The 11,552-nt window shown below is 38.2% G+C and overlaps 1 protein-coding gene and 1 non-coding gene across 2 annotated transcripts in view; one reads left to right on the top strand and one right to left on the bottom strand.

Moving 5' to 3' along the window:
• LOC107115752 (cation channel sperm-associated protein subunit gamma-like) overlaps positions 1 to 11,552 on the bottom strand; it is a gene marked incomplete at its 5' end in the record, with an annotated part of 63,597 nt that overhangs the window by 28,132 nt on the left and 23,913 nt on the right. Inside the window, 2 exons of the mRNA XM_015417515.1 lie at positions 1,020 to 1,082; positions 9,636 to 9,849. Of these exons, the coding sequence (XP_015273001.1) occupies positions 1,020 to 1,082; positions 9,636 to 9,849 (277 nt within the window). The remainder of the gene's footprint in view (positions 1 to 1,019; positions 1,083 to 9,635; positions 9,850 to 11,552) is intronic.
• TRNAT-GGU lies at positions 1,598 to 1,669 on the top strand. The gene has a single exon. It is a non-coding gene; the product is annotated as a tRNA-Thr (tRNA).

The following is an 11,552-nucleotide window of genomic DNA, read 5'->3' as shown; positions in this document are numbered from 1 at the left end:
CTAGAAGCCTTCATTTTCTGGCTGGCAAATGCTCTCTACAATTAACTGGATCCAGACTCTATAAAGACTCTACTAGTTCATTCCATGCAGCTGCATGTTGAACATCTCTTTCTTAAAGTAACATGACATTATTGCAGGACGAACCTCTGTAAATATTTCAGCTATTAAATTTATAAGGATTGTGATAATTACTTATTTAATCCATCATATGTACATTTATGTCTATGTCCCCAATGTAACCGCGTACTCATTGAGAATCCACCTAGGACTGGCTTGCTCCCAATATAAACACTTATATGGAACCAGAAGTAAGTTTTCTAAAAATTAAATAATTATAAAATAACTATTTTCCATTCAGCTTCATGTGGATTTTTATTGACCATGGTTTATTCCAGGATACTATGAAGGAAATTAAGAAATTACAATACTGAGCTGGATTAAGAAACTGACACCTCCTTACAATATAGGATTGCTCCCGAGGAAGACTGCAACGTTGAAATGAGTTTATAACCGGCTACTCATTGAGAATGTTGGACTTTTTTACAATATTGCATAATTGAGAACGTTGGACAAATTTTTGTAATTTTATAGTTTAAAAAGCGATATAAATCTTACAAATGTTATTCATATCGCAGGGTTTGCTTGCGTGTTGTTTTTCCTGGGGAGGAGAGAGAGCTGACAAAGAGAAATTCTTCTCCCTCTCCCCAAATACTAGAACTCTAGGGCATCCCATGAGGTTGATGGGCAGTAGTTTCAGGACGGACAAAAGGAAATACAGTGATGCTCTGTATTCCTGGTGCTTGGGGGGCAGCAGTGGGCGGGCTTATGGAGTTCTGGCCCCGCTGGTGGACCTCCTTATGGCCCCTGGGTTTTGACCACTGTGTGTGACACAGAGTGTTGGACTGGGTGGGCCACTGGCCTGATCCAACATGGCTGCTCTTATGACAGATAGCTCTCCCAAGAGATCTGACATTAACTCCATGGGGGAGAGCGCCTTCTTTCCAAGCTTCTTTCCTTACCGCATCTTCTGCCTTGTTCTTCCACCAGCGCCATGTGGGGTCGTGGACGGGGTCTGCGTAAGGCTAAGGAAAACACGGGAATCCGTTAACAAAGCAGGCTCAAGTGATTTGAAAAGGAAAGGGGAAAGATGGGCAACCGGGCTAACAAGAAAAACTGCCATGTTTCAGGGACACGCTTCTGACTTTGTCACACACAGATCCAAAGCCACACAGAGAATGTGCTCCTCTTTGTGGGTCTCATGCCTCTCCCTCTGTATGGGAACACTCTTTTGGAACACGACACACAATGTGCGCTGTTGCTGGTGTGGGCTGGATGTGAGGGGGTGAACACGACACACAATGTGCGCTATTGCTGGTGTGGGCTGTATGTGAGGGGGTGCACCAGTCAAAACTCTGCCTGTTCTTCTTACACTATCCCAGCAGTCCATACTCCTGGTGCTCTCCGTCTCTGACCCACAGGAGGCTGAATGCAGGATAGCCTGAGGCTAGCCCAGGAAATACCACCCCCCTGCCCCAGGACTGGTCTCTTCTGTCTTAGCAATAGAATCCAGGAATACCCAAATCCTCTGGCACTGGGAGGGGCTGTGGCTCAGTGGTAGAGTCTCTTCCTGGTATGCAGAAGGTCCCAGGTTCAATCCCTGGCATCTCCAGTTAAAAGGACCAAGCAGTAGGTGAAGTGAAAGACCTATGCCATTTCATAATGGTGCCTACCACCCCAGATCAGAATTCCAAAGATGACCTCGGGCTCAAAAATGTCGAGGACCCCTGCTATAGAGAAGGAGTAGACCACATGCGTGCCCCTTCCTCTGATGTGAGGCGAACAGCAACAGCCCAAATTATCAGCAGAATGAGACCACGGACCCATCCTCGGCAGAGACTGTTCACACACTCCTTTTCATCCTGAACTTTTCAAGAATACAGAGACCAAGGGCTTTTCTGCAGTCTCATTTTTCTCACATGTGAGCAGTGCCTCACAAAAGCGCACATCCTGCCACAAATTTTGTTCGTCTTTAAAGTGCTACTGGACTCTTGCTCTTTCTCCTCACTTGTGTCTTCTTGTTGTTTGGGGGGAGGTGTTCTGTTCCACACAAGTTTCACTCCCTCTGGTGGTCAATTCTATATTACATTGCTTTATGTCCAGCATAAAATGAGGCAGTTTAATGTTTTTATATTTTATTTTTAACTTTTATAAGGATACAGAAAAAAGAATAGGAGTACAAGGAAAATAAAGAGGAAAAAACAGAAGGCACTTTTTTACAAATGTTAAGGGCAATCATTAATATGAAGATGAATGACATAATAAGTCTGAATAACTCTATGACTCTAAAACATTATAATATTATACACAGTGTATACTACTATTTCTACGTAATATATTTTCATTATTCCCTAACTGAAAGGCTGTAAGAAAAAACATATAGGCAAATTCTCTTAACTTTACATATTGTTTTAAAATAACAGTAGTACCATTTGGAATAATTTATAATAATAACGGGAAAACAGATAGATAACGTTCCATATAAAAATTAAGGATTATATAGTAACACTTTAATGATATAACTATAGAGAATTAGTTATCATTGGCTAATTAAATAATAGATTATATTATATCTACTTTTACAGCTTTATCTGTAATAAGTATAAAACGCTCTCCACTTGTTCTCAAATTCACTATTAGGTCTTTTATTTATATGATTCATCAGTTTTGCCGTGACAGCATATTCCTCCATTTTATCTTTCCAATTTTCAAAATTTGGGCAAACCTTGGTTTTCCACTTAGTTGCAAATACTACTCGTGCTGCAGTTGACATATATCAAAACAGTTCATATATTGATCTATCCATTTTCATTGTTAGGATACCCAATAGTATAGCCTCAGGTTGCATGGCAAATTTTATATTCAAAATTTTCTGAATTTCAGTATGTATTTCTTTCCAATATTTACTGGTCTTTTTACAAGACCACCACATATGGTAGAAGGTACCGTCAATCTCTTTACATTTCCAACACTTTCCATTGTAATTTTTGCCCATCTTCTCATTATCCTTCAGGGTGATATACCAGCAAAGGAACATCTTATACCAATTTTCTCTATGTGCTTGACTTGCAAATTTCGTATCTTTCATCCACAAGTTTCCCATTGCTGAAGTGAAATCTCTTTATTGAAGTTCTGCATCCATTTCATCATACACGTTTTGACTTGTTCCATTTCTGTGTCATACTGAAGTAAGAGTTTGTAAATATGTCCTAGAAGATTATCTTTTTTATTCAATATTATCTTTTCAAATTCTGTCAAGTCTCTCAATCTGTCTCTTTCTGCACTGGCGCAGTTCCCTCGACTTCTGTTTGTTTTGTATTCTTTAAGTCTTGATGTAAGTTGGAGATCCGTTAGCCACTGTACCCTTTCCCCTTCTTCATTAATAGCCAGCCAAGATTTAAATTTCCTTTGAGAATTGATCATGTCTAGATATGTTATAAAATCATCATTTTTCTATCAAATTTATCATAAATAAGCATCTATTGGTGACATTATAGCTGATGTTGGCAGGCTAAGTCTTGTATTAAGTGACCACCAATTTTTCAGTAAACTGTCTCTGATAACATGGCCTTTACATTTCATTTCTTTTAAAGATATTTTTCCAGTTTTCTAAATCCAAAGATAGCTCTGGAAGCCTTCAGTCAGATCCTCAGCTTCCAATTTCATCAGTCTTTCATTTGGGTTTTTAGTCCAATTAGAAATCCACACCAAGCCAGCTGCTTGATAATACAACTTGATAATTAGGTACAGCTAGGTCTCCTCTATTTTACATCCTGTAGTACTTTAAATCTAACTCTTAGTTTCTTGGCATTCCATATAAATATATTATCTGATTTTGCCAATTTTTCAGCATTTTTCATGAATCTCAATTGGAAGCATTTGGAATAAAAAAATATATTTTTGGCAAAATGTTCATTTTTATTGTGGAGATTTTTTCCAAGCCATGACAGTTTTAGTTTGGACCACCTTTCCAGGTCTTCTTGTATTTTCTTCCAAACTGCTTCATAATTTTCTTGAAAAAGTGTATCTTTTCCCCCAGACACATTATTCCCAGATATTTGATTGAGTTAGTTACAAAGTCACATACAGTAATTATCTTAATATTGTCCTCTTTCTGTTTTGTTAAAAAATTAGATATTATTTTAGTTTTTTCCCCTATTGCTTTTAAATCCAGAGAATGAACTAAACTTTTCTATATGTTCCATAACATTGTATTGTGTGGATTAAGTATTGTCAGAACTAAATCATCTGCATAGATTTTTAGCTTGAATTCTTCTCCATCAACTTTCAGTCCTTTAATATTTTGAACTTGTCTGATACCAGAAGTAAATATTTCCATTGCAAGGATAAATAATAAAGGTGCTAGAGGGCAACCTTACCTCGTCCCCTTTTCAATTTGAAATCCGTTTGTTAATAGTCCGTTAATCAAAAATTTTACACTCTGTTTCACATAAATTCCTTGAATCCATTTCATAAATTTACATCCACAATTTAAATATTGTAATAGTCTTTGCAAGAAAGTCCAAGATAAATTATCAAAAGCTTTTCCAGCATGTAAAAATATAAAAGTAGCTTTTTCCTCTTTATTTTGTATGAATTCCATTGTCTCAATTATAAAACATGTATCTCTTGAGGACGAAACCTGTCTGATCATGATAAATTATTTTTGTTATACACCTCTTGGGGGAGGAGGGAATTGTTAGGCCTCGACTCCCTTCCTCACTTGGAGGGACAAGCTTGGTACCTAGAAACAGGTGACGCAAGCAACATTCCCTCTCTTAGCATCCCAAAGGGTCAGTCATTCAAGACTCATCCCTGATCTGCAAATAAGAGATCAAAATAGATCCTACAGTCACATGGAATGTGTGCCATCAAATATTGACCAGAGGCATTGTCTGAAAAATGATCTAAAAGTGCAAAGGTCTGGTTTCTGGCAGTTCTCTTCCCACTTTAAATCCATAAGTGTCAAAGATTGATTTTATCAAAAAAGGACCTTACCTGACCATCCTAAGTAAAAACCTAGTAAAAACCATTTTAATCCCATAATACTTTGTGTAATAGTTGTCTTGTTTAGGCAATTAGAGGTCACCAAACACAACAGACATTTCACACAAATAGATGCCCCTATTCTACCACCACCTGACAATGGACATAGTCTGTGCAAACAAGGAGTTTGTTATGACAAAATGGGGGAATATGACGCCACTACTTTTTAATTCCATCAGGTGGCACCAACTATTGATTGGTGGGACTGGTTCCCAAACTTGAGTGGATGGGTACAATCATTATTGTATTTTCTTTTTTTAAGTGGATTTATAATCTTAGTGTATGTGTGTGTGTTGTTGTTTTTTAAACAATCTCCTGTGCAGCTAAATGTATTCCTTCTTTTTCTCTCTCCTGGAATAAGAGTAGTTTCAAACTCTGCTATGGCCATTTCACCACAACAAAGGAGGGTCGATGGTTGGGCCTTAAACCCACTTGTTTGGGTCAGTTTTGTTTCCTTTAAAGCAACCTTGTAATGGTTTTTAACTAGCCGTAAAAGGTTTCACTCATTCATTCTGCCTTTGGTGAGTAGGCATCACCTGGCGCATACGAACAAGGAGGAGGGGTTCACACACACATATATAGAGACATGTAAACACATTCTCCCAACACTGTTCTGCCATTATTGAGGCCAAAAGTTTATAGTTTACATTCAGTAACAATATAGGTCTATAAGATTGTGGTAGCATTGGCTCATTCCCTTCCTTAGGAATTAGTGTTGTATGTACCTCCTGCCACGATTGAGGAAGCATTGTCTTTTCACTTATTTGGTTCTTTTTAAAGTGGCAAAATTAACTCTTCTTTCAAACATTTACTAATACATTGCTGATGAGCCATCTGGACTTGGAGCCTAATCTTTTTTCAGATTCTTAATTGCTTGTAAAATCTCTTGTATTGTAATATTTTGATTCAAAATATCTCTACCTCCTTTGTAAATTTGGGTATAAAACCATTTTTATATAATCTAATCCTCAATTAAATTATCTTTCTTATAGATTTGTGAAAAAATAGAATAAATTGTTCATGTATATCTTTCTCTCGATAAGAAATTTCAACTTAATTTTTTACTCCAGTTATTGGTCTTTTACTTTCTTTTCGTAAGCTATATGCCAAATTGCATCCAGGTTTATTTGCACGTTCAAAATGTTTTTGTTTAATATAACTTAATTTTTTCTGTATTTCCTCCATTTCAATCAAATTTAATTGATTTTTCAATTGTTTAATTTTTAAAAAACAGTTTTTTAATGTCTTTATATGCTGATCTTCCAGTATTTTGGTGTAGTGGTTAAGTGCATGGACTCTAATCTGGGAGAACCGGGTTTGACTCCCCACTCCTCCACTTTCAGCTGCTGGATGACCTTGGGGAAGTCATAGTTCTGTCAGAGCTGTTCTCTCAAGGACAGTTCTGGAAAGAGCTCTCTCAGCCCTGCCTACCTCTGTTGTGGGGAGGGGAAGGGAAAGGAGTTTGTAAGCCGCTCTGAGACTCTGAGGGAAGGGCGGGGTATAAATCTAATCTCCTCCTCCTCCTCTTCTTCTTCTTGAATTCTTTCTATTATTTTTGTGATTCTTTCCTTTTTTTCTTTCTTTTTCTTAGAAGCAATTGCAATAAGGTTTCCTCTCATAAAAGCTTTACTTGCCTCCCAGATAGTTGTCACAGATGCATCTTCTGTGATATTCAATTTGAAAAATTCTGCTTAGTCTTTTTTGGATTTCTCAATTATATCTTTTTGGAGTAAAATATCATTGTTTAATCACCATCTTCTTTCCCCCAATCTTCTTCCTTGCCAGAATATCCAAAGTGGGTTACGATCTGCAAATATCATTGGTTAAATCTCGGCATTTTTTAGATTCATAATTAAAGTTTTAGACATCCAACACATGTCGATTCTAGAATAAGTTTGATGTCTATCAGAATAGAAAGTGTACCTTCTAGATTTAGGATTAATCGCTCTCCAAGCAACTCCATGAACTGGACAACATTTTTCAGAAGTCTGCCCCCTTTTGTCTTGTTAGATTTATCCCTTTTAGGATCCAAAACTCCATTCACATCTCCAAAAATCACAATTTCCCCTTCTTGAAAATCTAATAGCATTTGAAAAAAGTTCTCATAAAATTTTTATTTTGTATTATTTGAGGCATATAATGATACAAGTGTGTTACTATTGCAATCAGGAAGTTTGATTTTCAACATCAAGTTCTTCTATAACATTAACTTGTTGATTTGTTATATAGATCGCTATGCCTTTTTCCTTCTCATTTGTGGAAGCAGTATAAACCGTGCCAAGTTTCTTGTTTTTAAGGACATGTTCATGTTGTTTCTTTATATGGGTTTTTTGTATGGAAATGATAGCTTTTTGGGGTTTTTTAGTAGGTTAGGGTTGAAGGTTTTAGATTGTTTAATGGGAGAGTTTAGGCCACTGATGTTTATTGATATTACATTCAGATTATCCATTTTTAATGAAGTGCTGCTGCTTGGTCTAACTTTCTTTCTTTGTCATTTGTGTCCTTTGATAATTCTTGTGCAAGTTTTTTAGCTTGTTCAATTGTAGATATAATTATCCTGCTCTTTGGTAGTTGCACATCAAATGGGATTCTCCAATGGTATTTTATTTATTTCTTCTGTAAGATCTGTCTCCTTTTCTTGAAGTTTCTCCTTTTCTTGAAAAGAGTAGAGGGAAGATCTTGGAAAACTTGTATTTCTGTTTCATGAATTTTAAGAGGAGAGACTTTCTGTTTATTCAAGATAAAATCCCTCATTCTCTTTTGTGTGAACTTCACCAAAACATCAAATGGAAGTTTATTCCTGATGGCAAATCTAGAATTAATTCTATATATTTGATCAATATACCGGAAGTCTACTTCAGTCTTGTAATGATCTTGTAACAACTTGCAAAATTGTCTTCAGGGTTGGTTTTCCTGAAATCTTCTGGAATAGATCAAAACCTAAGGTTACAATTTCTATTCTTAGTCTCCAAGATTTAAATCCTTTGATTAGCTTTATCCAACAGTTGCTTGTGAGCTTCTTGGCATAATTCGAGTTCTTTATATTGTCTTTGAACCTGAACAATCTTTTAAGAACATAAGAACATAAGAGATGCCAATGTTGGATCAGGCCAAAGGCCCATCCAGTCCAACACTCTGTATCCCACAGTGGCCAGAAATACCAGTGCCATCAGGAGGTCCACCAGTGGGGCCAGGACATTAGAAGCCCTCCCACTGTTGACCCCCCCCAAGCACCAAGATGACAGAGCATCACTTGCCCCAGAGTCCCTATCTATACCTTGTGGCTAATAGCCACTGATGGACCTCTGCTCCATATGCTTATCTAATTCCCTTTTGAAGCCGTCCATGCTTGTAGCTGCCACCACTTCCCGTGGCAGTGAATTCCAAGTGTTAATCACTCTTTGGGTGAAGAAGTACTTCCTTTTATCCGTTCTAACCCGACCGCTCAGCAATTTCATGGAGTGCCCACGGGTTTTCCGTATTTCCTTGAATCTTTTCTTGTGTTTGTGCAAGACCTTTGGTTATCTGTCGTCTCAGGGATGAAAGTTTTTTTTAATATGGTCAAAAGTGTTTTCTTGACCCTGTTTTACTTGTTTAATTTGAGTTTGAATTCCTTCTATCTGAGTCACTTTGCTATGCATTACACCCTCCAATTGTTGCATCTGAGACAAAAGTGTGTCTGTAACTGTATTCATCTGTATTGCCAAATTGTCTTGAAATTTTTCCAACCATTCTGGCACATCAGTGTCCTTTTCTCTGTTGGTCTTCTTTTTTCTTTCTTTGGTCCATATCGTCATCCTGTATCTATATCTTCTGTACAAACTTTTCATTTACTTATTACATCCGTATTTGCATTAGGTTATTATTGCAACAATAAAGCACTTCAACCTATCCTTAAACCTTAAATTTATGGCATTAAACACAATTATACACAATTTCAGATGAATCAATAAAACAGTATTATTTTCAGCAGATATACCATTCAGGTTATTCAGACAACTCTATAGTAAAAATGTACTTAAATCTTTAATATGATGATTTATAATCCACAAAATAATAAAATAATAAAAATATACACAAAAGTATAGTCTTAAAAGGAATAAATCTGAATCATTAATATAATAATATAAAAATTGAGGAAAATAGAGCTAAGCAAGATAAGAAATAAAACAATAAGGTTAATCTGTTAAAATGGATTAATGTTTGTTAGTTTTACTCTTATGAAACCTATTTCACATGAAAAGTGTTCTTTTGTTTGTATTATTAAAAAATGAGGCAGTTTAAACCCGCAGGAAGAGATGCCGAACATAAAGTGATGTAATATCGAATCAACCACTAGAGGGAGCAAAACATGTGCAGAACGGGGGGGGGGGGACCCAAAGAAACAGGAACATGCAAGTGAGGGAAATGATAATGTGGAAAAGCCCCAGGAGCCAGGCCCTGCCTTTTGTGACACAAATAAAGGCCCCCTTCCAGGCAACTTGCTTCCCACAGCTCAAAGGAGTAAGGAGACAAAGGAGACATTTTCTCACCCTGTTGTAAGCTGAGTGCAGCCAGAGTAGCTGAAAGATGAGCCCCTGGTAGACAGTCAGAGACTTCTTGTCATGGAAGCCCGTTTTCTCCATGATGTCTGGAGGCTCTGTTCGGTAATGCTCCTTCCGGGTGAAGCGCTGCGGGGGCGGCAGACCCACTATGCGCACCCAGGCAAATGGGCAGGTGTGGCTGAACTTGATGTAGTCTTTGTTCCTATGAACAAGGAGCAGTGTCAAGAAAGAATCTCAGCCCGGGGGCCCTGCCTAACAGGGTGCTAAGGAAAGGAAACTAATACCCAAAGGAAGAAAATAAGGGTTTCCCCCAGAACTATCACACAAAGATGCCTTGGCCCATCAATATCAGTACAGTCTCCTCGGACTGGCAGTGGTTCTTCAGGGTCCTTAATGGTATCCTTTCACAACACCTACTAACCCTGAGCCTTTTCACTGACCCTGGGACCTTCTGCATTTAAAGCAGGTGCTCTGCCCTGAGACATGGTGCACCTCAACCATATTAAGGGTTGGCAGCAAGCTTATTTTTATTTGCCTTCCTCAGAGGCAGGCAAGGAACTGGCCAGAGGTCCACCTCCTCACCCTGCTAAGGACAGATACGTTTGTTTCCTTGAGCCAGCTCCTGGCATACCAAATTCTTGAACAACCAGACAGGTCAAGGCAGCTTTGCAGAACAGCTTTCCATGCCACAAAAGGAGAGAGGAGTTCTGTGTGGTATGTGTACCCTTACTGTTGCAAATACACCACCTGACCAGACAAGAAGCACTCCTAGCCCAAGAGATCTCCTAGCCTGAGCACTTGGATCTCCCACCCCCAAAAAACCCTTCGGGATCTCTGAAGCGGCATCTCCTGCCGTGGCTCCAGAGATCCAAAGCTGTTTTCTGCGTCTGCCCAGATCCAAATGGCCCCAGGCCACAGACCGGCTCGGAAGGAGAGGACTCTGGCTCTCAGTTGCGGGACCCGTAAATAGTACCCTGGGGCTTGTCAGACAGGTGGGCAAAGGGGCTTTCATACTTTTGCCTTGGTTGGTGCAGATAATCTCCGAAATTTCGAAAATAACAGGACAGAACATCCCGCTTTCTCCTAAAGCTATCCTATTACATCTTAGAGATCAAGCTCACGATGAAGAACCGCTACAACAGCTAACATCATACCTACTTATGGCGGCACAAACCACCATCGCAGCGGCCTGGAAGTCACCCAAGTCTCCAAGTTTAGAGGCCTGGAGAAATAAAGTGTGGGAACAATTCCTGATGGATAAGATAAGTGACACTTTAAATATAGCTCAAACGAATCTTTGTACAACGAAATCACTCTTTGAGCGCACCTGGTTCCCTTACTTTCAGTATATGACTGTTTACTTCCAAACAATCCGGCCTATGCTTCTTGGTTATGCTTTTGAATATAAAATAGTATAACATACCCCAGTATTAAAAACTCTGCACTGTATACAACAGTATAGCTTTTATCGGTATCCTCATAACAAGAGTCTTTAGTCGATATATATTTATTAGTAACGATTTTTTTTTAATGCTTTTGGATTTAGACTTCAATGTAGTTAGAACTTTTAAAGCAAAGTGTTTACTGTTTGGTATTTATACTCTGCTTGGTTTTGGTATTTTTGATGTAGTATTAAAATTTAATTTAAAAAAAATACTTTTGCCTTGGTTTAAACTGGTCCCTTCTGGCTCGCCAGCTAGGATAAGCTGGGAGCTGAGCACCTCACAAAACTGAAATAGGACCCCACGGCAAGTAGGAAATACCAAAAATCCGCAAAAACCGCGCTACAAACGATTATAAAATATCTCAAGTAATTTTATATATATCTTTTGTTTTATATTTTTACAATTTATTCACCATATATTATTTATATATGAGCTCCCGGGGGAGATCCGGGCCCTGCGG

The sequence above is a fragment of the Gekko japonicus genome, unplaced genomic scaffold, assembly GCF_001447785.1.
Source record: "Gekko japonicus isolate JY-2015 unplaced genomic scaffold, Gekko_japonicus_V1.1 scaffold4210, whole genome shotgun sequence".
In the NCBI taxonomy this organism is placed as follows: domain Eukaryota; kingdom Metazoa; phylum Chordata; class Lepidosauria; order Squamata; family Gekkonidae; genus Gekko; species Gekko japonicus.
Note: the sequence above shows the minus strand (reverse complement) of the source record. Positions and strands in the feature narration are given on the sequence as shown.